The 27553-nt window shown below is 46.3% G+C and overlaps 1 protein-coding gene across 4 annotated transcripts in view; it reads right to left on the reverse strand.

Annotated features, from left to right (window-relative positions):
* Positions 1-16220: 16220 nt before the first annotated feature.
* Positions 16221-27553, reverse strand: part of LOC140427709 (G protein-activated inward rectifier potassium channel 2-like) — a 269799-nt gene continuing 258466 nt past the window's right edge. For all 4 annotated transcript variants that reach the window (XM_072513237.1, XM_072513239.1, XM_072513238.1 and 1 more), the window contains one exon: positions 16221-20140. In XM_072513237.1, coding sequence (XP_072369338.1) covers positions 19800-20140 — 341 coding nt within the window. In that variant the 3' untranslated portion in view covers positions 16221-19799. The remainder of the gene's footprint in view (positions 20141-27553) is intronic.

Below are 27553 nucleotides of genomic sequence, written 5' to 3' on the forward strand. Positions count from 1 at the left end.
TGCTTTTTGAACAACACCTCCTTAACTTGTTTAAAGGCTGCTCGCCGCCTGGCCACCTCCTGGTTTAGGTCCTGGTAAATGCGAAGGACACTGTTATTCCACGTGCTGCTCTTAGCGCTCTTTGCCCACTGCAGCACCCGCTCCTTCTCCTCAAACCTTTGGAACCTAATCACCATCGGGGGGGGGGGGGGGGGGGGGGCCCCCGGACGCACCTGTCTCGCCTGTACTCTGTGTGCCCCCTCCAGCTCCGGCGGTCGCGGACAGGCTTCAGCCCCCATCAGCTGCATCAACAGGTCCGCCACGAACGCTGTGGCATCAGCTCCCTCCGCCCCCTCCGGGAGGCCGATGATCCTCAGATTGTGTCTACAGGCTCTATTTTCCAGCTCCTCTACTCTGTCCAGCAGTCTTCTCTGTCTCTCCTTCAACCCGTCGACTTCTAGCGCAGCAATCATCTGCGGTCCCACCTGCTCCTCCACTGCTTCCCCCAGCTCCTTAACTTTTTCGTCCTGGGCATCCAGTCTCTGGTTTAGCTGATCCATTACCTTCTGAAGTGGGTCCAAGTTATCCCGCTTCAACGACTCAAAACTGCTCTATATCACCTGCAGCATGTTTTCCAGCACTTGCTGGATCGCCGGGTCCGAGGTCCGCAGGTCCGCCATCTTTGCTCCCGGGTCAGCTTCCCCTGCACCTTGCTTTTGTCCCTTCTTCTCCCGTTTGCGCTGCTTTCTGCTCTCCCGCAGTTCCATGCAGCTCTGCTCGCTCTGTCCTTTCAGCGTTCCACAGCCCCGCAAAACTGGGGAACCAGGTCCTCAAATCCCGCCAGAGTGAGAGCCCCCAAATGTGCGGCTCACTCACTCATTGCCACCACCGGAAGTCCTAAGCTTTCCTTTTAACATCCAATCAGACTTAAAACACCTTTTACCAGAAGCACATCAGGTTAAAGTCACTACTGTTGTTAGTTTTAAATCACCAGGATCGATTTACAGTCTTTAGATTACAGAGAGAGACTCTAATACACCTTCTGGCTGTGACTGCAGCTATCCAGCTCTGAAAACGAAACAAAAACACACCCTGCAGCAAACAGCCTAAAACAAAAGTAAAAAGCTGACAGACAGCCCAGCTCCACCATCACTACAGTAATAAACACCCATTTCTTAAAGTTACTCTCACTACAGGTATTTATATACACACCCATTTATAAACACCCATTTCTCAAAGGTACTCTCACATGACAATATGCAGATTAAACTCCGCCATAATTACAGATATTCCTTTAACACATAGATCTCTGATTTCCTGTCTAATGTTATTCCCAACATTACCACTCCAGTTTGGTCTGTATACCATTCCCCCAAATGTTTTTTGCCCCTTGGTATTTCTTAACTCGATCCACACAGATTCCACATCATCTGTGCTAATATCGTTTCTCAATGTTGTATCCTGGGAGATTATTAGGAGGTACCTGGGACCCTCAAACTTCCTCATTGCATCAGAATTTCCTGGGGCAGTCTCGATGAATCAGCTGGTGTTTTCAGTCTGACATTTCTTGAGTCTTTATCTGTCGTTTGTTAGGGTACAGGGGATTAAAATTAACAGGCATCATTTTATTATGAAGTTAAATGATGCTTTCACGGTTGCCCGTGGCACAGAAAGGCTAAATGAGTAGCTGCCTTGTGAAAATGTACTCGTCATTGTGTTTGTTATTTAATCTCGGCAGACACCGATTCTCAGTGGGAAACCTAATTGCTTTGAGGTGATGTACGCAACAGTGTGGTTTCTCATTTTTCGCTCACATTTAATACAAGTGCAGAATAAACACATTAATTAATGTATACATATTATGATATTGCTTATGCACTTAGTCATCACTTTGCGTGCCTGGCCAGTGTGCCAGAAGTTGGCTGACAAAAAAAGCTCTTGGGTTTCTCGCCTTTCTTCCCCTGAGAGTATTTTTATGAGCATTGTGGAACTGATTCTGGCTACTTCAAGCTGGGACTCCTGCAGGAAGAAGATCTCTTGCCTGCAGTACACAGTAACTAATATTCTTCCTCTTCGGAGCTAGACTCGAGCAGGCCCGGAGGGAAGGAAAGAGAAGAAATGGATGGCGGTGAAGAGGAAAAAGGAGGGTGAAGGAAGGGCACAGACTCTTGAGTGGAAAAAGAGAAGCTGGAAACCTCACTTGAGGAAGGAAAGGGTGACCAAATTCACTCGGGGAGTAGCGTGCCAGCCTGAGATGAGATCAGAGAATAGTGTCAGCAAGAACTGAGGGGGTAGGCTAAAAGGGTACCAGTTTGAACGGAGTTGTGGGCTGTTGGGTTGAGTTGAGGGAGGATGAGGAGAAAAACGGCAGAATGAACTGGGGGAATGGAGGTCAGTGCGTCTCTGTGAAAGATGTGGATTTGGGTGAGATCTGAATTCTGGGTCCAGTGGGTGGTTGAGATAATAATCTTTATTATTGTCACAAGTAGGCTTACATTAACACTGCAATGACATTACTGTGACAGTCTGCTAGTCGCCACATTCCGGCACCTGTTCGGGGACACAGGGGGAGAATTCAGAATATCCAATTCACCCAACAGAACGTCTTTCGGCACTTGTGGGAGAAAGGCGGAGCACCCGGAGACACGGGAAGAATGTGCCGACTCCGCACAGACAGTGACCCAAGCAGGAATCGAACCTGGGACCCTGGCGCTGTGAAGCAACTGTGCTAACCACTGTGCTCCCTTGAGATGTAGGTAAGAGACTGTTAAGGCAATTTTTATGGAAGTTCCATAGAATCCATATTGTGCAGAAGGAGGACATTTGGCCCACTGAGTCTGCACCGACCCTCCAAAAGAGCACTTTACCTAGGCCCTCACCCCCACCCTACCCCATAACACCACACGTTGATCATGGCCAATCCACCTAACTTGCACATCTTTGTGACTAAGGCAGGAAACCAAGCCCCCAGAGAAAGCCCACGCAGACACGGGGAGAATGTGCAAACTCCACACAGTCAGCCAAGGCCAGAATTGAACCCGGGTCCCTGATGGTGTGAGGCAGCAGTGCTAATAATTTTGCCACTATGCCGCTTGTGATGGACTTTGGTCAAAACTTAATGTCGCCGTTCCTCCTCATATCTTTAACATTAAGAGTTTACCAAATGTAAAGTATAAAAATATTTAAATTGTATCAGAAACATGAGTTAAAATTGAAACCTTTCCAGAAATTGTGTGCTTTGGACTTCCTTGAAATACCCCGCCAAAGTTGAGGTAATTGAAATGATGAAAGGGCTTAATAAGTAGGGGAAATGTTTCTGCTTGTGGGGGAGGGGGGATTCAAACTAGGGGTCTTAAATATGGGGTGGTCACTAGTAAATCCAACATTGAATTGAGGGAAAACCTCTTTCCAAGAGAGTGATTTATAATGTTGGGGGGGGGGGAAGAAAACTTTGTTGTACTGATGGAGTAAGATTAAATAGAGAGCAAAGAAACTTGTGTGGAGCATAAACAATGGCACAGAACAGCTTGGTCAAATAGCCTGTTTTCGTGCTCTAAATACCACAGCAATTGTCTTTTTTAAATTAATTTTTATGGGATGTGGGCTTCGCTGGTTAGGCCAGCATTTATTGCCCATCCTTAATTGCTCTCGAAGGTGGTGGTGAGCTGCTTTCGTGAACCGCTGCAGTCCTTGTGGTGTAGGTACACCCACTGTGCTGTTAGGGAGGGAGTTCAAGGATTTTGACCCAGGGAAGATAGGGCGATATGGATGGTCGGTGACTTGGAGGGGAACCTACAGGTGGCGATGTTCCCATGTATCTGCTGCCTTGATCCTTCTAGATGGTAGTGGTTGTGGGTTTGGAAGGTACTGTCTAAGTAGACTTGGTGAGTTCCTGCAGTGCATCTTGTAGATGGTACACTCTTCTTTCAATGTGAGTTGGTAGTGAAGGAAGTCAATGTTTGTAGTAGCTCTTCCTCTAAGCCACGGACAGGGAGAACGCCTCGGACACCAGGAAGATTGCTCTGCTTCTCTCCACAGCCGGGCAACACGCCATCCACATCTTCGATTCCCTCACATTCGCAGTCGACGAGGACAAGACAAAGTACAAGACGGTTCTCCTCAAATTCGACACCCACTTCAGCATAGAGGTCAATGAAAGCTTTGAAAGATTCCTGTTCCAGCAGCGCTTGCAGGGTAAGGACGAGCCTTTCCAATCCTTTTTAACACACCTCCGCATCCTTGCGCTGTCCTGCGGCTACGGGCCCACCTCTGACTCCATGATACGCGACCAGATCGTATTTGGTGTTCTGTCGGACCCCCTGCGTCAGCAGCTCCTCAAAATTAAGCAACTCACCCTAGCGACTGCCATCGAGACCTGTGTCCTGCATGAAAATGCCACCGGCCGGTACTCCCACATACAGGCGGCTGAAACGGCGCGGCAAGGTCCCCACGAGGTGGAACGGGTCCAAACAATTGAACACCTCCAAGGCTGCAGCCTGGATGAGGGCGGCCATTTTGTGCGCTTTTCGCGGCCTCCCGCGCTTGTACGCGGCAAACGAGGGGAAGGTGACGTGGAGGAACGTGATGCGCAGGCGCGCACCATGCAGGACCGCATCGCGCATGCGCGGTGGCGCAATGAGCGTACTGACGTCACGGTGTGCGGCAACTGTGGCTCCGCCCATTTAAAGCGGCAATGTCCTGCAAAATCACGACAATGCCTACGATGTGGCAGACTTGGCCACTATGCTGCCTGCTGTCGAGCAGCTCAGCCTGCCAATTCGCATCGCTTCAGCCAGCCTCACAGGAACCATCAGGCAATTCAACCCACGTTCACCGAGTCCGATTCCGACTTCCCGCAGATCAGTGACACCGAGGACCCGAGGGAACCTTTTCGAGTCACTGTTATAACAAAGAACAGGCTGTCCCCGAATCAAAACCACCAGCCGCTGTTGGTGCACAGCATTGATCCAGACGACGAGTGGTGTGCCACCCTGACGGTCAACCGATCCCAGATACGATTCCGCCTGGACACTGGTGCTTCCGCTAATCTCCTAGCGTGGTCAGACTTTCAGACTCTTGGGGTTAAACCAACCATTCTTCCGTCGACCTGCCAACTAGTGGACTACAATGGCAACGTCATTCCTACTACCGGTTTATGCCAACTCGAAGTGACGCACAACTTGCGAAAAGCCATCCTTCCCTTCGAGATCGTGGGCTCCTCAAAGGACTCTCTGCTAGGCACACAGGCATGCAAACTCCTAAACCTCGTTCAACGAGTACACTCTCTCTCTCCAGAGGACACGTCTGCCTTCCAGAATGCGGACTTCAGGGCGCAACTCAATGCCGTCATCGACCAGCACCGCGATGTTTTCTAAGGTATGGGCACGCTTCCATACACTTACAAAATCCTGCTCAAACAAGACGCCACGCCTGTGGTTCATGCACCTCGCAGAGTCCCAGCACCCCTCAAGGACCGCCTCAAGCAGCAGCTGCAGGACCTCCAGGACCAAGGAGTGCTCTCCAGAGTGAAGGAACCAACCGACTGGGTTAGTTTCATGGTGTGCGTAAAGAAGCCCTCCGGTGAGCTCCGGATCTGCATTGACCCAAAGGATCTGAATCGCAACATAATGAGGAAGCATTACCCTATCCCCAAGCACGAGGAGATCACGTGCAAGATGGCTCGGGCCAACATCTTCACCAAACTGGACGCCTCAAAAGGATTCTGGCAAATTCAACTAGACAGATCCAGCAGAAAACGGTGTACCTTTAATACCCCGTTTGGCAGATACTGCTACAACAGGATGTCGTTTGGGATTATATCGGCATCAGAAGTATTCCACCGGATCATGGAGCAAATGATGGAGGGCATTGAGGGTGTGCGCGTCTATATTGACGACATCATCATTTCGTCCACCACCCCGCAGGAGCATATCAGTCGCCTCCAGCGCGTTTTCAAACAAATACGGGACCAAGGCCTTCGCCTCAACAGAGCCAAATGTTCCTTCGGCCAGACGGAACTCAAGTTCCTAGGGGACTACATCTCCTGGTTGGGTGTGCGGCCGGATGCGGGCAAGGTGGCAGCCATCACGGCCATGCAGAAGCCAGCGGATAAGAAGGCGATCCTCCGGTTTTGGGGCATGGTCAACTTCCTGGGGAAGTTCATCCCCAACCTCACCTCCCATACCACAGCTCTCCGGAACCTGGTCAGGAAGACGACAGACTTCCAATGGCTTCCCGCCCACAAGCACGAATGGGAGGAGCTTAAGACCAAGCTTACCACGGCCCCGGTATAGGCATTTTTTGATCCCACGAAGGAAACAAAAATTTAAACGGATGCCAGCCAATCAGGCATTCGGGCCGTGCTCCAGCAACGCGATGAGGCCTCATCATGGGCCCCCGTTGCATATGCGTCACGTGTCATGACCCCCACGGAACTGCGCTACGCGCAGATCGAAAAGGAGTGCCTAGGCCTGTTGACTGGGGTCGACAAATTTCATGATCACGTGTAAGGCCTCCCCCAATTCACTGTTGAGACCGACCATCGCCCGCTGGTCAACATTATACAATTATACAAAAAGACCTGAATGATATGACCCTTCGCCTCCAGCGCATTCTGCTTAAACTCCGCCGGTACGATTTCCAGCTCCTGTACACCCCGGACAAGGACCTGATCATAGCCGACGCTCTGTCCAGGGCAGTCAACACCCCGTGTGACCCAGAGGGGTTTGTCTGCCAGGTTGACGTTCATGTGGCCTTCACGGCCTCCAATCTGCCGGCCACGGATGAACGCCTTATCCACATTCGCCACAAGACTGCGGCTGACCCCCTACTACAGCGTGTCATGCGCCACATGATGGATGGGTGGCTCAAGGGCCAATGCCCGCAGTTCTACAATATCAGAGACGATCTGGCAGTAGTCAATGGTGTCCTCCTGAAGCTGGACAGCATGCGCCAGCTCGTTTTGGAACAGCTACACGAGGGCCATCTTGGCGTGGAGTAGTCGACGGAGGGCCCGAGAGGCTGTGTACTGGCCCGGCATCAATGAGGACATCGCCAACACAGTGCTCAACTGCCCCACCTGTCAGCGGTTCCAGCCGCCCCAACCACGTGAGACCCTACAGCCCCATGAGTTGGTCACGTCCCCTTGGTCTAAGGTAGGCGTTGACCTGTTCCATGCGCTCGGCAGGGACTATGTTCTGATTGTAGACTATTTTTCGAACTACCCGGAGGTCGTACACCTGCACGACATCACATCATCGGCGGTCATCCGTGCCTGAAAGGAGACCTTTGCTCGTCACGGCATCCCACTCACTGTGATGTTGGACAATGGCCCCTGCTTCGCGAGCCAGGAATGGTCCAACTTTGCCAGTAGGTACAACTTTGTGCATGTGACATCCAGTCCCCTGCACCCCCAATCCAATGGCAAAGTGGAAAAGGGCGTCCACATCGTCAAACGGCTACTCTGCAAAGCTGCCGATGCAGGATCCGACTTCTACCTCGCCTTGCTGGCCTATCGTTCGGCCCCACTCTCCACGGGCCTATCGCCAGCCCAGCTGCTCATGGGTCGCACCCTCAGGACCATGGTGCCATCCATTCACGTCCCAGACCTCGACCACGTTCCTGTCCTTCGGGCGACTGATCTCCCTGCTCTGGCGCCGGATGACAACGTCCGCATCCATCTTCCGGAGGGTGGCTGGTCTGCAACTGCTGTGGTTCTTCGGCAGGTATCTCCCCGCTCATTCCTGGTTCGTCTGCCAGATGGTTCCATTCGCCGCCGCAATCGGCGTGCCCTTCGTCTCGTTCCACGCTCGCTACGTGATCCTCCACCGGTTCCACGCCCTGTTGTCCCCAACCTGGACTATGTGGAGATTCCGAATACTCTGCATCCTCCTCACTCTGCCGTGGCCCAGCCTGTTCCTCAGCCGGTGGCCCCTGACCCACCCTTGAGGCGGTCAAGAATTTGTCGCCCACCTCAGAGACTTGACTTATGAGTTTTACGATGTTGGACTCTTTGATCTGTTCTGTTATCCTGTTTCATCGTTCCAGTAGTTTGTATATAATGTTCATTTCGTTGTTGGTGTGACACCCTATTTCTCTGCACCAGGCACCTTCCCGTGTAAATAGATTAGCCTCATGTACATAGTCATGTAAATAACACGCACACACATAGTCAGGTACATTCACTACACAATATTTATTGTCACGCAGGCACATGTTCTTGATATAAAAGGGGGTATGTCATAATACACACCAGTATATTATGGTGCAGACACACACACACACTGATGGACATGCAGTGGGACCAATCAGCATACACAACACTGCAGCCAATCACCAGTGAGAGCACACGCACTATAAAGACAGGGGACAGGAGAGTTCCCGCTCATTCTAGTAGCAGCCAGCTCAGAGCACAGAGCTCACAGCCTGCAACACAGACATTCACCATGTGCTGAGTGCATCACCTGGTTAGGACTCGGCAAGGGTCAACAGTTAAAGCTGGTATTGCATTTACCCACAGTTCAAGTATGTTAATATAGTTAACCTTATAATAAAATAGAGTTGCCCCACTTCCAGTGTTGGTGACCTGTTTGTGATCCAGAACACCCAACACATCACATGTTACTTGCCATTTGTCAGCCCAAGCCTAGATATTGTCCAGGTCTTGCTGCATTTGCACGTTGACTGCTTCAGTGTCTGAAGAGTCTCGAATGGTGCTGAACATTGTGCAGTCAGCAGTGAGCATCCCCACATCTGACCTTCTGTTGGAAGGAATTCATTGATGAAGCAGCTGAGGATGGTTGTGCCTAGAACACTATCCTGAGGAACTCCTGCAGAGATGTCCCAGGACTGAGATGACTGACCTCCAACCACCACAACAATCTTCCTTTGTGATCGGTATGGCTCCAATTAGTGGAGAATTTTCCCATTGATTCCCATTGACTCCAGTTTTGTGAGGGCTCCTTGATGCCATACTCTGTCAATTTTTTCAAAAACATTCATTTATGGGATGTGGTTAGGCCAGCATTTATTGTCCATCCCCAGTTGCCCTTCAGAAACGGCACGGTAACACAGTGGTTAGTACTGTTGCTTCACGGCACCAGGGTCCCAGGTTTGATTCCCGGCTTGGGTCACTGTCTGTGCGGAGTCTGCACGTTCTCCCCGTGTCTGCGTGGGTTTCCTCCGGGTGCTCCGGTTTCCTCCCACAAGTCCTGAAAGACGTGCTTGTTAGGTGAATTAGACATTCTGAATTCTCCCTCAGTGTACCCGACCAGGCGCCGGAATGTGGCGACTGGGGGATTTTCGCAGTAACTTCATTGCAGTGTTAATGTAAGCCTACTTGTGACAATAATAAAGGTTGTCAGAAGCTGGTGGTGATTTGCCTTTTTGAACTGCTGTTATCCCTGAGATGTAGGTACACCCACATGCTTCCTTGATGTTAAGGGCAGTCAATCTCACCTCACCTCCGGAGTTCAGCTCTTTTGTACATGTTTGAACCAAGGCTGTAATGAGGTCAGGAGCTGAGTGACCCTGGCAGAACACAATTTCAGCATCAGTGAGCAGGTTATTGCTACATAAGTCACTTCGTAGCATGTTGATGACCGCTTCACTTTACTGATGTTTGAGAGTAGACTGATAGAGCGTTAATTATCTGGGTTGGCTTTGTCCTATGTTTTGTGGGCAGGACATATCTGGGCAGTGTTCCACATTGCCAGGTAGATGCCAGTGTTGTAGCTGTACTAGAACAGCTTGGCTAGGACACAGCAAGGCTATTGCCGGAATATTGTCAGGCCCACAGCCTTTGCAGTACCGTATGCCTTCAGCCATTTCTTGATATCATCACATGGGGTGAATAGAATTGGTTGATGCTGAGGACCTCCGGAGGAGACCAAGATGGATCATTCACTTGGTACTTCTGGCTGAAGCTTATTGCGAATGCTTCAGCCTTGTCTTTTTCACTGATGTACTGGGCTCCTCCATCATTGAGGATGGGTATATTTGTGAAGCTTCCTCCTCCAGTGAGTTGTTTAATTGTCCACCATCATTCTGCGTGGGTTTCCTCCAAGTACTCCGGTTTCCTCCCACAGTTCAAAGATGTGCAGGTCAGGTGGATTGGCCATGCTAAATTGCCCTTCGTGTCTAAAAAGGTGGGGTGGGGTTACTGGGTTGCGGGGATAGGGTGGAGGTGTGGACTTGGGTAGGGTGCTCTTTCCAAGGATGGTGCAGACTTGATGGGCCGAATGGGCTCCTTCTGCACTATAAATTCTGATTCAAGACTGGATATGGCAGGACTACTGATCTTACATCTGATCCATTGGTTGTGGGACTGCTTAACTCTGTCTATCACTTGATTCTTATATTGTTTGGCACGCAGCTTCAGATTGATACCTCATTTGTCAGTATGTTAAGGTTCTTGCTAAGGACCTCGCAGATGTTAAATGCGAGGGTATACCAAAACCCAGAAGGGTAACTGGGAATATTGGTTCTTAGTGGTGTATACCTTCAATGTGGTTTACTGTGAGAAAAGATATGCACACCAGGGAGGGAACAGACCAGTCACTTTCTGATCAATTAATCAAGAATATTTATCAACTTAAAAGAAAAACACATGACAAGAAGGACTATAATACAGTACAACAGTGCACTTAGCTTCACTGATGGTTATACACACAGTGAGTTACCCCTTTGTTCCTGAACTACCTACATTTCCTAATTTCTGAGGCACCCCTTGTTCCCAAACACCACCCAATACTATATAACTCTATGAGTTAAATCCAGCAGATAATTACCACTTACAGGTTATTTGTCCACGTTTGGGAAAATCTTCCTCACTTTCAACCAAGGTGTCATCTTCTTGATTTGAGTTGTGGATTTTAACCGGCTGCCCTGTTTTCAGGGGATACTGTTCTCTGCAGCAGGTCTACTGTGTCCATTTCTCCAGTTATTGTGCTGTGGATATATCATTCTTTCTCATTGATGTTACCCACCCTGTGGACCTAGCTTTTAGCATATAAGTGCCAATTCCTTAGCTCTTTTACACCCCTTTGTTTTCCCCGAGCTACATAGGTAAAGACTTGCGTTTCTCACAGATATGCTAATTCGCATAGCAAAACCCCCTTCAGACAGCTGACATTATCAAGTTCCCTTTTTATTTTATTTTATCACAATTTTATTTTTTATTCTTAATTTTCTCCAATTCTTAACACTCGTGGTTCTCCAGCATTATAATTAATGATCATCATATTAGATTTATAGTCTAACAATAAAAATGAATCCTATCACAGAATTTTCCTCTTTGCTGCTCTTCCCATTTATATTACAGCCCTGCCTATGGAAGTAGCGTTACATTATTGCCCAGTCTGTAAATGGCCATTTGCGGTGGTTTTGGATGAATTGGCTGCTATTTTGTTTACAAGGCTGAGTTGGTGTCTCGAATGAATTCTGCTGAGATCAGTTATGTACACAACATAATAGTCCAATCGTAAAATGTTCTGTTTTAATTTGCTCTTTAGAAGTGGAAACCACCTAATTTTTTTTGCCCACTACTTGTTTCCCTAAGAATATGGGAGTGGACCTTTGCCGTGAACTACTGCCATCGTTAAATCAATGGTGCTCCCACGATTGTGTTGGAGAGGGAACTTCATGATTTTGACCCAGTTTCGAATGAATGATTCAGACATCAGAGGGTCAGTTCGCTCAGTTGACTGGAAAGCTGGTTTGTGATGCAGAGTGATGACAACACCATGGGTTCAATTCCCGTACCGGCTGAGGTTATTCATGAAGGCTCCGCCTTCTCAACCGTGCCCCTCGCCTGAGGTGTGGTGATCCTCAGATTAAATCACCACCAGTCAGCTCTCCCCCTCAAAGGGGAAAGCAGCCTCTGGTCATCTGGAACTGTGGTGACTTTACTTTACACCATGATGGTGTGTGACTTAGAGGGGAAATTGATGGTGGTCTGCTGATATTGTAGATTTGTAAGCTGTTGCAGTCGTGCAGACTAAAGCCACAGTATGGAAGTTGATATTAAGTCCGGGTCACTTCAAGCTATTTTTATGTAAGATTGACAGTGTGTCATTGCATTGACACTTGAGCAGATAGCAACAAGTCCAAGGTAATCATACTCGATTTGTACAGTCTGGTGTCAGGGAAAAATACCTTTATTTTGTTCCCAGTTTTTCTCAGTCACCAGCCTTTGCAGATTCAGTTGATGTACTTTTGGACTGTCACTGATGGTATGAAAGGGGTTGAGACCTAAAGCCATTCACAGCCAGTGAAGCAAATATAAGGAAACCAGATGATCTAACTGTGACTTAAGGCATGGATAGTGGGAACTCTGGAGATCTGTACATAAAATCATAGAATCTCTACAGTGCGGAAGGAGGACATTCAGTCCATCGGGTCTGCACCAATCCTCTGCCGATCCCAATAATCCCTTAACCTAACCTACACAGCTTTGGACACTAAGGGCAATTTTAGCACGGCCAATCCACCTAACCTGCACATCTTTGGATTGTGGAAGGAAACCGGAGCACCCGGAGGAAACCCACGCAGGCACGGGGAGAACATGCAAATGCTACACAGTCACCTGAGCTTGGAATCAAACCAGGGTCTCTGGCGCTGCTAGGCACGGTGACACCGTGCCACCCCTATCACTGTGCCATCGTGCCACCCCACCACTGTGCCAAAGTGCCACCCATACCACTGTGCTACCATGTAGCCCCACCACTGTGCCACCTCACCACCCTGCCACTGTGCTGCCCCAATAAAATAATTTTTGATTGTGGATGCAAATGTTCACCTCAAATATATATATATTTTTTTAAGTATCTAAGTATCACTTTTAAGGGATCCTGCAATAATTAGTCATTTCTTGATGCATGTTCCTGGCCTATTCATGTTGAATAATAACCAGATTTTGATGGGATAGGTAGTAGCCCCATGATTACATGTCAGGAATGAACATTCGTACATTTACCATTTATTGAGCCAGTAACAGATTTTTCTGACACATACGTGTCCAACTATTAGGAAGCATCCTTAAATTAAATTCTCTTAGACACTGTTCCACCTTGGAATTTTGCCTGTATGCCAAGCATTTAAGCATGATTATATAAATTGGGCTAATTATGCACTTAATAGATTCATAAATAAAATCTCCAGTTTGAGGCTTAGGAAATGCCTATTTATATGTAAATTAAATCAAGCTAATATAAGTCTGTAGTTATATATTAAATACATGTTCTGGGTTTCATAAAGATAGGTTTGATGTTTGACTTCTTTTAAGTATAAAAGGAAAAAAATTTAATCAAATAGTCTATGCAAATTAAAACTAATCACTCAATGAATTCATAGCCACTGGGAATTGGATTTTGAAATTTTATTTTTGCCTTGCCTTGTGCATCTTTCATTGAACAGGAGTTCCCAAATGTCTTCAGTTGTTTTGACTCAATATCAACGAAAACACTGGCTCATTCACAACCTGATGCCTAGATAGTAATGGAGAGGAGCAACTAAGCATCATCCGTTTACACATCAAACCCAAGCCCACATTTATCCACAATATTACAGTGACATTGTGATCTGGAGGGGGGGGCTTCAAGGATGAACCTTAGGTAGACACTGGAGGTGAAGGTCCAGGCATGCGAGGAGAAACAATTTTAGCAGATGTGCTGGTACTGTTGGGACAAGCAGGGTTGCTATCATCGAGGTGGACCACAAAGGAGAGCTGATGGGGGACGTAGTGCATTAAACCATCGAGGATCACAGAGAAGTCAAGGAGGGCGAAGAGCAACAATGCATTCTTGTCACCATGCTGATGATTTGGACTTGGAGAGTCTAAATGAGGAAGATTTAAGGGAGAGGTCATAGAATTTACAGTGCACAAGGAGGCCATTTTGGCCAATCCAATCTGCACCGGCCCCTGGAAAGAGCACCCCACCCAAGCCCACCTCTCCACCCGATCCCCGCAACCCAGTAACCCAGCCAACCCTTTTGGACACTAAGGGCAATTTATCATGGCCAATCCACCTAACCTGCACATCTTTGGACTGTGGGAGGAAACCGGAGCACCCGGAGGAAACCCACACAGACACGGGGAGAACGTGCAGACTCTGCACAGACAGTGACCCAAGCCGGGAAAAGAACCCGAGACCCTGGAGCTGTGAAGCAACTGTGCTAACCACTGTGGTGCCGTGCCCCCCAAAATGAGATGGGCATGAAGCTTTTAGTAGGTGTGGGGTAATAGGGATTTATTTGTATTGGTCTTTACTAAGGAAAAGGATGCTGACAAAATACTGTAAAGGTGAAGATGGCAGAGATAATTGATGGGGTAAAAAAATTGATAGGGTGTACTGGGAAAGTTGGCTACAATTAAAGTGGACGAGTCACCCAGTTTGAATGGCTTGCATCCCAAATTTCTTAAGTGAGTTTGGAGAAAATGGAAGGCTTCCAATAATCTTCGAATCTTCCCTCAACGTGGGCAACTGCCAGGAGATTGAAGAGTGGCCAGTGGAACACCCTTAATGAAGAGTTTTTTCACTTGTGCTCTCATGCAACTGATGTCCTTGTCTGTGTAGATGATAAAGGTCATGGGTTTGGAAGGTGCTGTTGAAGGAGGCTTGGCGGGTTGCTGCACTGCATCTTGTGTATGGTACACACACTGCTGCCTCTAGGGGTTGGCAGCGGAGTGAGTGAATGTTTAAGGTGGTGGTTCAGGTGTCCATCAAACAGTTTACTTTGTCCCGAATGGTTTGGGCTTCTTGAGTGTTGTTGGAGCTACACTCATCCAGGCAAATGGGGAGTATTCCATCACACTCCTGACTTGTAACCGCTACGGTGGGCAGGCTTTGGGGAGTCAGGAGGTTAGTTACTTACCACAGAATTCCTAGCCTCTGACCTGTTCTTGGAGCTACATTATTTATACGGTTGGCCCAGTTCAGTTTCTGGTCAAGTGTAACCCCCAGGATGTTGATAGTAAGGGATTCAGTGATGGTGATGCCCTTTAATGTCAAGTGTGGAATGATTAGATTCTCTCTTGTTGGAATTGATCATTGCTTGGCACTTGGGTGGCATGAATGTTGCAGTATATACCCCTATAAATTGAATTTTTGAGACCAATCTTTCAGGAAAAAGTTTTAGGGGTCCCTGACTTTTACAAACGCTTTGTGCGGGATTCTCTGTCCAGAGACACTGGAATCGCAAAACGCGATTGGGTGAAGAATCGCACCTGAGCAGAAAATTGATGCCGGCGCCAGTTCCGCCTATGTCAGGCAGAAGTACTGACGCCGTGATTCACTCGTAGCATTTAAAATCGAGAAACAGGCGCCGTGGCTGATGGGGGTAAAAGAAGAGTTAAGACATGGTCCCAAAGACGCAGCCATGGGCTGTCGGTCTTGCTGCTGGCTGGGAGGGGAGGGGGAAGGGCATGTGTCAGGGATGCGGGGTATAGCGCAGGGGGGGGGTGACAAGGGGATGGGCCATGGGATTGAGGTGTGTCCAGGCATGGGCGCCATTGCTGCAGCCTGCAAGGCACCCATCTGGCTGTGCACCCCACTTAACCCCCCCCCCTTGGCCAGTGGTTGCGCAGAGAATCAACGGCCGTTTCTCCCCCCCCCCCCTCCAAAACTGGGTGCCACCCTGCCGGCCGGGCAGCACATGGCCCCCCCAAAGACCATGCCTACAGTAGACCCCACAGGAGTGCGCAGAGCAGGGGCCGCAGAGCATCGCGCTGGCATGGGTCTAATGTTGTAAAAACCCATTTTCTACCATCCTTATCTGGGCTGGCCAACATGTGACTCCAGATTTACAATTGACTCTTGAAAATGCCCCTGAATTGACTGAGCAAACAACTCAGCTCAAGGACAATTAGGAATGGGAAATAAATAAATTCCCATGAATGAATAGGGAAACAATAACTGATGTGAGATCACCAGGGAAGCATAGTTAACTACCATTTCTCTGAGGTTCAGGCAACTACCCACCAAGATTAAGTAAGGAAATCAGGAGAACTTAAGTAAGACATTTCCTTACTTTGTACCCAGAAGAACACGCATCAAAGTGACTTGGAGATAATTGTTGAAGGAATGTATTTTTTTCTCAAACTATGTGGTTTGTTTCTTGACGATTCTCATTGGCGGTGTAACTTGAATCCATTGAGGAATGTCGTAATGATTTTGCCTGTGTCAATGTTAAAAGGTTGTCACTTTATGGAAAACAAGTTAGAAAGAAAGACCAATCAGATGTGCTGTCGTGCATTTCTTTAATTTCACTTGAAAACATTCAGCATAAAAAATGTACAGAAATTCATATTCTAGCTGTTATGCAGAATCAAAAAAGCACTTCAGACGTTTGGTGCTCCGAAGGGTTACTATAAGACTGATGATAATGATGGTGTACGTTCAGTGTTAACTATATGGCACAATTTTCAAAATTGCCACCTCCACCATTCAAATTGCTGGCAGCTTCCGTCTCCACGTGTAAAGTCCGATTGAGGAAAGTCTGAGTGAGGGCTCGTAAAGCACACAGAATGTGCAAAATGCAGTTCTGGAGCGGGGTGACTACTGGCAGGAGTGGGAATGTTTGCGGAGAGGCACGTTCCTTCCACTGCTTACCTGAATTACCTTCACACACATTCTGCAAATGAGAAATGCTTTCTCAAAACATACTGACTGCAGTTTTGTGAAAATGGTGGCTGGGCTGTGACTGGTGTTGCCAAACCTTCAGTTAAAGACTGAAACCCAGGTCACTGCTATAAGTAATCCTGGAGAAGAAAAATCAACAGGTTTAAAAAAAAACACAACACACTTTCGTTTATCTAAAATTATATTGGAGATATGTTTAACTGAAGCTGCGTTTCATGCAATTTGTTAATGGAGGGTCTGTTTGCTTACTGATTTGGTTGGGAGGACAGTGTGCCCCAAGATGGCCGTGGTGTTGACCAGTCGTGGAGGAGGGGCAATAGGAGACTGGAGGACACATGATGAAATCTCCAGGAATACACCCAACTTTGGCAGAGTTGGCAATCCTAGTTGTGAACTAGGGCTGCTTGTTCATGTTTATAATGAGATCAAGTAAACAGGATGGTTCTGTGTCGGCCCGTGGTTCAGCTGGTAGCACTCTTATCTCTGAATCAGAAGGTTGTGGGTTCAAGTCCCACTCCAGGAACCTGAGGACAAAATCTCGGCTGACCCTTTAGTCGAATACTGAAGGAAGCTGCACTATTGGAGGTGTCTGCTTATTGGTGAGCTGTCAAACCAAGACCTCGCTTTCCTCTCAGGTGAACTTAAAAGATCCCATGGCACGATTTTGAAGAAGATCAGGAAAGTTCTCACTTTGTGTCCTGGTCATTATTCGCCCCTCAAAACACATCACCACGGAACCACTTGGTTATTATCACATTGCTGTTGTGGGGGGATTGCTCCATGGAAATTGGCTGCCTCACTCCCTAAGTTACAACACTTCAAAAGTAATTTATTGTCTGTCTGTAAAGCACTTCAAGGCGTCCTGAGCATCATTCTACAAAGATGTAGAAGAACAAAGGAAAGTATAAAACATCCCTTTCAGATATAAACTGCGGCTGTACCTTTAAAAATATTAGAATGAAAACTTACCGTGTTGTAAAAAGCAGTGATTTGGAAGCTACTGGCCAGATCTGTTTCTATTCCCGGTGGTATCGAAACTGTATTCTTCAAAACTCTTGTGAGTTTGAAGCTGAAAAGTCACACACAGCATGCAGCTTCTCTCTGTGTGTCAATGTAACATACAAATTAGGAGGAGGTTCAGACCATACGGCCCTTTAATCTGCTGATATTAATAAGGTCATGGCAGATCTTTTGCCTTAGTTTCCCATGTTATCTGCATATCTCTTGATTTTCTGAATTACGGCCACTCGTCTTTTAAGCATACAACAAGACGGGTGATGGAGGGGTGGTGGGGGTGGAGGGAGGAATGAGGGGAGGGGGGGAAGGGTTGATGCAGGATACAGATAGGGTTGCCAACCGCTATTCAATGTATTCCTTGAGGTTTCATCACATAACTTGCCCCAGACTCCAGCCATTTGTCGGCCAACACATCCATCCTTGTGACTGCCTCACGGAACCAATGAAAAGCAAAAAGACCCATTACTCAATTGGATGATGCTTGTCTGTCAGCTAAATGGCCTTTCCATTTTCACTACTTTTATATCTGTTCAAGGGAAATGTTCAAAGAAAATGTTTAAAAAAGCATAATTACCTGAAGCGTAATAATTTGGCACCGTCACAGCAACAGAGAAGTAAGCAGGGGAACGTGAATTTCTACTTTAAGGAAAGAAGGTTTTTGGCCGAGTGCATATTTTACAAACGCCCGGGAGAGCTCACTTTAAAAGAGGCCTGTTCTCCAAATCCTAGGCCGAACATGGCAGCCCTGAATTCACTGAACTACCCAATAGTTATGTACAGGGCAGAATAAGAAATGGCAATAATGCAGTTTTACAATGTGAAAGGATTAGACCACATTACAGGATGTCCCGTTTAGCCAGCACCCCCCCCCCTACACTTCAAACAGATGTTTTAAAGTCACACCCTATCAAACTGATGCTCAGATTTAAAGTGCTCCATTTCTGTACAAATCATCGACATTCGCCAAAAAGTCCCAAAATCCCCTAGCTGGTTCCCATGGTGTGTATGTTTACACAGTAACATATTGTAGGTGATGTAGGTTTTTGTACTTGTTTTGACGTGACATCTTTCAATCTTGAAATTAAAAAAAATGCAACTAAAATGCTGAAAATATACAGTGGGTTCTTCTCCTTCTCAAAAGGGTAGTCGAAATTTTGTGAGTGGGCAACCCCTTGGTCGTTTAGCCAGTTTTGATAATGGGTCTGCTGGCGACGATGGCACAAGCTTGACTTATTCCGCTCCAACTTTACCACCTTCCCAGGATTCAGTTTACACGTCAGCGCGTTCCTGGTTGTTTGGCGACATCCATGTTGCTGACTTGCATCGAAATATTGCAAGCACCGGGCTGCGGGACGCGATGGTGGTTTTTTCCCCCCGCCTTAATTGAGAGTTTCGCGGTCAAAACGGACCAGGCCTCCTGTGTGATTTGGGAGGGCGGGTGTGAGACTTTGAAAGGATGCCGGGCCTTTCTTTTCAAAGGAAGTAACATTGGAAATTACAAAGGGCGACTAGGTTTAAAAAAGAAAGCCACTTGTAAACAACATCCAAAAATAGTTCTTGCAGTAGCTTCAGTGAAAATATAGCAACGCCTCTTAAAATATGCCACATCTTCCACCTGCCCATCAACCTTCCTGAGATCTTGTTTGAATCTAGTAATATCACTGCCTAAACAGTCTGTTTATACACATATATATTATTTTTTGAAACATAGAAAGGGACCATTTAGCTGCATTCACTCTACAGCAGAGCATCAGGAATATGTGCTCGCTACTCAAAAGGCTGGATGCTTAAAAAAGCTGACAGTTTGCTCTTCCAGCGTGGAATTCTAACTAGCTTCAGAACACATGTATGCTCTATTGTGGCTGATAGGCCTTTTAGCCAAGCTCTATATTGAACACAGGTTTTGTGTCTATATTAAGAAAGTAAAAATCCCCTTGTAAATCAAACACTGGCCTGTTAATTCAGACCATTTTCCTCCTCCACACCCTGCCCTTTCCACCATTCCTCCCTCCCCTCCCATTTCTTTAATGTTTTCCTCTGTTCAAATGTCTAATCCTTCAGTGTGTTGGGCAGGTGGACGCTTCACACTCTGATCTCTTTCATTACTACGCAAACAAACACATGATATTCCTGTCTCTCTTGCGGCAAACAGACTTTTCTTCCGCCTCACACCTTGGATTCGTTCTCTAGATTTGTAACCTCCCCGTTCTGCTCCGTTTGCTCCTCGTGGCCCTTTTCCTCAGCTGGCGCCTCCTCATCTTCCTCTTCCTCCTCCTCCTCCTCGTTGAGCTTGGTGGAGACTGACCAGGTAAGGGGCAGCTCCACCTTGCTGACCATCTCCGCCATTTCTTTGGCGCTACAGGACGGGGTCTTTATCTCGTAGGTTTCGTGAAAATTGTTGTAATCAACCTCATAAAATCCCTCCTCCAACGACAGGACAGGCATGAAGCGGTAACCCCACAGTATCTCAGTGGTAACGTATGAACTCCGTGCTTGGCATGTCATACCTATGTAAAAAGAAATGCATCCACGATGAATAAATACTTTTTATCTTTTATGTGTATTAATTATAGAGCTCATATTGTTTTGATACGCTCATCTACTTTGACCCTTAAACAGTATGGATAAACTATAACCCCCGTTCTCCTTCTGCTCTTTGCTTAGCTTTTGATCACCTGTCCTAATGTCTCCTGTGATGCGCTGACACTTTGACTACGTTCCTCTGAAGCACTGTGTGACATTTGCTCTGTTAAAAGTGATATATAAATGAAAATTGTGATACATAAATGCAAATAGTTTAGAGTGTCGGTAAAAATAGCAATCATGCAAATATTTAGTTAAGTATGCATACACTAACACTTGAACAAGATAGTTTTCCAGCCATTTTGGCCCCGATTATGCGATCAGTTGCATAGTGAACTCACTGATCAAAGAAAGCAGTGCACTAAGATCTTGTGGCTGGATTTCCTCTTTCCTGATATTAATTTTATCGTGGCTCCAATTATGGAGGATATCCAGCATCCAGCAACAGTGATGTCATCAAGCAGACCATGCAACCAATCACATTGAAGAAGTCTCACTGACAGCAAACCAGAAACTAAAATGCACTGATCATTATGCACTTCTTGTACATTTTACAGAAAGAGAAATAAAGATTGGGACATACACTTAGTAACAAATTGGAAGCTGAAATATCAAACTTTTAAAAGTTTCTTTTGAATATTAAAAACATGGAATTATCATAATATAGAAATTTGGTAGTCGACAAATATAAAATTAGGTTTTTCAGGACCAGAGAGGTTGTTCACAAGTGATTAGAACTTAGTATATACCATAAAACATCCAGTAACACTTCTTTCAACAAGGAATGTTTTTTTAACTGGAATGGGAAGCATTAAAGGAATATTTCAGATCAGTTCAAATGATTTCTAAAGGTTACCATTAGTGGTACATCAGCACCGAGCCATGTGGAGGAACAGTGATTCACTGGCAGTAACTTCTGGATTTCCACATTCATCTTCACATGTGCAGAATATGCAGATGCCAGATGTTTCTGCTGTTTCACAACTGTAATGATGACAATTGCCAATAGTTATGTCATCATTGAAAGCACAGAACCCGGTTCAATATCTTGTAAGCACGGGAAGTGCTCAAGTGTAAGCCCCATTTTCAATATAGCTCCCTACTGCTCTTCCCAATGTAGTATGGAAAATGTTCAATCATGATTGGTTCAGGCAGGCGTGCATGAACATGAAATTCCCCGTTACACTTCCTTGACAGTAAAAAGCAGTCAAAAAAGTTATAAGCAAATTACTGCGGATGCTTGAATCTGAAACAAAAACAGAAAAAAATGGACAATCTCAGCAGGTCTGACAGCATCTGTGGAGAGAGAAGGGAGCTAACGCTTCGAGTCTGGATGATTTGACACAGAGTCATCCAATTTCTCTTGCCCGGAAAAAAAAATCTAATTTGCCAAATGCCAAATTCCTATATGATGATTAAAAAAATTCCATGTTGGGCAGCACGGTGGCGCAGTGGTTAGCATTGCTGCCTCACAGCGCCGAGGTCCCAGGTTCGATCCCGGCTCTGGGTCACTGTCCATGTGCAGTTTGCACATTCTCCCCATGTCTGCGTGGGTTTCGTCCCCACAACCCAAAGATGTGCGGGGTAGGTGGATTGGCCATGCTGAACTGCCCCTTAATTGGATAAAATGAATTGGGTATACTAAATTATAAAACATTTAAATAAAAAATTCCATGTTATTAATGCAAACAAAATGTACCTTCAAACCTTTATCAACACTAATTTTGAATTCACAGTGAGGAATTTGTTGATTCTTCCTCCCAGTACCTCTTTTGCCATGCAGAAACCTCTTGGGATAACTTTTTCACAGAATGTTTCCACTCTCCCATTGTAATTTTAGTGAAGACTGTGGACAAACAGGGTGAGCTGTTTTTTCCCCCTTTTCCTATTGTTTCTGCCGATTTTCTGCTGAGTTTACAGTGTATTCCATCCTCGGTTTGCAATAGGTCTAAGATATAAACATACTTAATTATCCATTGCTGCAATAAAGTTATTATGGTTGAACTATTTGAAATTTGACGTTTCTTGATAATTTTACTTTATCATGTTCAACTTTGACGTGAATAGGAGATGACCTTGAAGAAACGAATAAGATATGAGTTGGTTCTTAAAGCCCCCTGTGAAAGCTTTATGCTGTTGAGTTGAGAATTTGCCCAAACAAATAGCTGCAATTCAATATGATGGAGCACAAATGCACAGAATCCTGCAACGTCTTATGATCAGTTTTAGAAGGATTACATCCGGCAATGAGTTCTTACCAATTTATTGTTCTCAAACGTTTCACTACGCTTGACAAAGTAAATGAGATCTGCTAAGTCTGGTATGTTTGTCTAAACATATGAACATCTCGGCTCACACGAGCAGTTTCCTCCAGACATTGAGTTCCTTGTCTTAACTGGCGAATATGGGCAACTACTTCCTCACAATGAGAGGGGGGGAGGGGGGGGGGAAGGAAAGTCATCTCTCAGTAACATACTTAAGGACTCCATTCTAATAATGGACAGAGGAATGTGGTCCAAATGCTTTAAACATTTGTGTGTTAATATTGCCACCAGCAATTTCTGAGGTTAAGTCTGAGGAAACATATTGTGGTGATGCTATGGCTCGACAGTCACACTGGTGAGTCTCAAATCATGAATGCCCAATATTATGACTTAATGCAACCATGTAGCCCATAAATTACTAACAATAATATTAACAAGGAATTTCAGACAAACATCCCATGCTTCCTTGCCTATTGGAATGCACGCTCATGGTGCCTTCAATAAGAACACCACCACTCACATAGAATGTCAAATTAGAACCATTCTATTGTACAATGAAATTGACACAAGACACTTTTCTTTCCTTCCCTCCTGACTTCAACCAATCCCATGAAGGCCTTATTTTGTACATCATTATTTACTACAGCATGTTATAATTTTTAAATGGTTCAGATATTATGATTTCAGAAATATCAAACCCCTAAACATTTTGTTGTACATTCCGCATCAAACTGCACGGGAATTCACGTGGCAGATGTTGCATAACAAGGTTGCTATTGAACAGCTGCAATGACATTTATGTATTCGGTGTATAAGGTAAGTGATGCAAATGTGATCACCCCAATGAGAGAAAATACTTGTGTAATCGCAGCTACATTTCTTTTGATGTGTGTTACATTTTAAAGAATTTTCTTCCTCAACATGCCCTGCAGGGTGAATGCCTGATTTGCTCCCAAGCTTTTGTCAGTATCACTTGGAGCTAACAGCTAACTCTAGCCAGCTGCAGTTCTGATTCTTGCTCTAAGGGGCTGCTGATACTTGCCTTAACATTGCCCTGCAGATCAGCAACCTGTGCCTTTCCACTGCAAAGATCTGACACATCACTGTGATATAATACTGCATCACTGTTTTACTATCAAGCTATCATTGATGTCTGTAAAATATCATCTGCAACAAAAGTCATTTTAAAGGAGGCTCGACTCTTAGTTTGGTGGACCTAGTCTGTAGCAGAGAGAGAAAAGGGAATATTTCCAATCAGAATCTTTTCCCTCCAATTTTCCCAACCTCTACATTAAAGGCACTGGTTTGTACTGGAGTGTCGCTCTATTGGCAGTACTGAAGTTGCAGCTCTTCAAGTTTGAGGCTTGAGAGTGAGTGTACTTACATGCCAGGTGTAGGTAACTATGGTGGGGAGGAGACTGTTCTCCGCCTCCTTGTGGAACTGTCCTTGCAAGGAAAGTCTGGGGGGAGCTGAGGTGGTTTTTGTTGAGGTTCATCTCGGGGAGCTCCGATCTGCAGGGCTCTGTGTTCTTCGGGCTGTTGCCAGGGACACACACCAAGAAAAACATCAACCGTTGCTGGAGGATCATCAACTTGATGAAAGACGCTCTTTGATCTGCCAGAAATGTGTTAGTCTTCCAGTGGAAAGAGTTGCCCCCCCATTGAGTGTTGCAGACTGGCACATTCCAATGCCCAGGATTATGTGCTGAGGGACGCACTAACGCCTGGGGCAGCTACCACAGAAGCGCAATGGGGAAAGATTGCTGGCTAAGACCTGTCAGTCATAGTGAACTGAGGGGCTGGGAATTGTACAGAACCCCCTCGGACTGCCTGACCCACAGTGAATGTAAACAGTGAATATTCCATCTATCACAATCAAATTGAAGCACCTCAGAGTGCAACTTGATCTATGTAGGGAACTTATATCCCTTTACATCATTTATAGTGACCATTTTAAAATGCCTGTAATGTTTCTTTGGCTGTATTAAGCACCTCAGAGTGCAACATGAACAATGTAGAGAACCTGAATCTTATTGCACTTTGTGTGATGGCCATTTTCAAATGTTTGTAATGTTTTTTCAGATATTTTACGAATAAAGTATATTTTTGCCAAAAAAATACGTCTGTGCTTTGTGTAGTGGGAACTGTTTGATGATTGCCTTTGTTGCTTCTTCCCCGGGGCACATTGACAATGAAACACAACGGGCCATGGCACAGATGGTTCCAGCAGTGGATCTCAAAAGTGAAGCAGATGCAAGTCCCCAATAACTGTAAATCCGCCTCAGAATTACAGAATAATACAGTGCAGAAGAGGCCCTTCGGCCAATCCACTCCGCACCGACGCATGAAAGACACCTAACCTGTCTATCTAATCCCATTTGCCACCCTTGGCCCATAGCCTTGAATGTTATGACGTGCCAAGTGCTCATCCAGGTACCTTTTAAAGGATGTGAGGCAACCCGCCTCTAAGGGGCAGCACAGTAGCACAGTGGTTAGCACAGTTGTTTCACAGCTCCAGGGTCCCAGGTTCGATTCCCGGCTGGGTCACTGTCTGTGCGGACTCTGCACGTTCTCCCCGTGTGTGTGTGGGTTTCCTCTGGGTGCTCCGGTTTCCTCCCACAGTCCAAAGATGTGCAGGTTAGGTGGATTGGCCGTGCTAAATTGCCCTTAGTGTCCAAAATTGCCCTTAGTGTCGGTTGAGTGGGGTTACTGGGTTATGGGGATAGAGTGGTGTGGGCTTGGGTAGGGTGCTCTTTCCAAGAGCCGGTGCAGACTTGATGGGCCGAATGGCCTCCTTCTGCACTGTAAATTCTATGATACCACCCTCCCAGGTAGTGCATCCCAGACCTTCACCACCCTCTGGGTATAAAAGTTTTTTCCTCAAATCTCCCCTAAACCTCCTGTCCCTCACCTTGAACTTGTGTCCCCTCGTAACGGACCGTTTAACAAGGGGGAACAGCTGCTCCCTATCCAGCCTATCAATGCCACTCAGCAATGCCCAGTCCAACGCCGGCATCTCCACATCATGACTCATAACCTTGTACAGCTCAATCAGGCCGCCCCTCAATCATCTCTGCTCCAGCAAAATAAAAACAAGCCTATTCAATCTCTCTTCATAACTTAAATATTCTATCCCAGGCAACATCCTGGTGAATCGCCTCTGCACTCTCTCCAGTGCAATCACATCCTTCCTATAATGTAGTTACCAGAACTGCACACAGTACCCCAGCTGTGGCCTCAGCAAAGTTCTATACAACTCCAACATGACATCCCTGCTTTTGTAATCTATGCCTCGATTGATAAAGGCAAGTGTCCCATATGCCTTCTTCACCACCCTGTTAACCTGCCCTTCTGCCTTCAGAGATCTCTTCCTCTAACTACGGGCAGAATTCTTCCATTCTGGGACTATGCGATTTCAGGAGCATCAGCTTTAGACTTGAAGCTGTTAATTTATGGAACAGACCAAAATGGCCTTTATTCAACAGACAAAAGAAGGTTGGAGGGAGGTATTTGGTGAAGCAGCTGAAGATGGTTGGGTCTAGGACACTACGCTGAGGAACTCTTGTAGTGATGTCCTGCGATTGAGATGATTGACCTCCAACAAACACAACCATCTTCCTTTGTGCCAGGTAGGACTCCCCCTGCTTCCCATTGACCCCAATTCTGCAAAGAGCTCCTTGATGCCACACTCGTTCAAATGCTGCCTTGATGTCAAGGGCAATCACTCTCACCTCACCTCTTGCGTTCAGGGCTTTTGTCCACATTTGGACTAAGGCTATAATGAGGTCAAGCTACGAATGGACCTGACGGAATCTAAATTGAGCGTCCGTGAGTCGGTTATTCAGAACATAAGGACATAAGAACTAGGAGCAGGAGTAGGCCAACTGGCCCCTCAAGCCTGCTCCGCCATTCAATGAGATCATGGCTGATCTTCTTGTGACTGAGCTCCACTTACCCGCCCGCTCACCATAACCCTTAATTCCTTTACTGTCCAAAAATCTATCTATCTTTTACTTAAAAACATTCAATGGGGTAGCGTCCAATGGGTGGAGATTGTAAATATTTTGTAATGGCTCAAGCTCTTTCCATGTTCCCATTCCCCCTTTCTTGGGATTAGGTTATTCTTTTGACCATCAATCAATCTTTTCCGGTTCAGCTGGTTCAGGGACCAACCGTAGGTCATAATTGGCTCGGGTAATTCTTTGTTCCCCGTCCACTGTTCTTACTGCATCGGTCTTATACTGTTTTGCCTTTAAATGGGCTAACCGTACGTTGTGAGTCCTTTGGGACACTGTCCAAGAACTGAGATCCTTTTTGGGTTTGTGTAACTTTAACAGAAATTGGATTGATTCGTGCACGCAGTTGGCACAGCCATTGAATGACATTTTGAAAGGAAATCGAAAATAAAAAGAGGATGTCGTCCTCACAACAGAACAGCAAGAGGCCTTTGTGAATCTGAAACAGGCCCCAACACTAGGAATTCCAAACAAAAGGAACCCATTCACCTTGTTTGACCATGAGAAAGAAGGATACATGACAGCAATTCTAGCCCAGGAACATGGGGATCAATAGATACCAATTGGGTAGTATTCAGGAAAACTGGACACAGCCCTTGGGTGGGGAAGTTGCCTGAGAGCCATGGAGGCCAAGTCTCAGGCTGTAATGGCTACTGCAGGCATTGTCCTAGACCAAAAACTGACCATTATATGCCCTAACACGGTCCATGCGTTACTCTCAATGAATAGAGTCGCAAAAATCACCACAGCCAGATGGACCAGGTGGATAGCAGTTTTGGAAGTCCCTGATCACCATTTCCAACAGGCAAGCCCAGTAAACCCATCATCTATGCTCCCACTTCCCGAGGAGCAAGAGGGGGGGAGGAGAAGAGCATGACTGCAGTAGCGAGAGGCAGCCTGGTTTTGTGAAGGGGAGGTCGTGTCTCACTAACTTGATAGAGTTTTTCGAGGAGTCACAAAGATGATTGATGCAGGTAGGGCAGTGGATGTTATCTATATGGACTTCAGTAAGGCCTTTGACAAGGTCCCTCATGGCAGACTGGTACAAAAGGTGAAG

The sequence above is a fragment of the Scyliorhinus torazame genome, chromosome 8 (assembly GCF_047496885.1).
Source record: "Scyliorhinus torazame isolate Kashiwa2021f chromosome 8, sScyTor2.1, whole genome shotgun sequence".
NCBI lineage: Eukaryota > Metazoa > Chordata > Chondrichthyes > Carcharhiniformes > Scyliorhinidae > Scyliorhinus > Scyliorhinus torazame.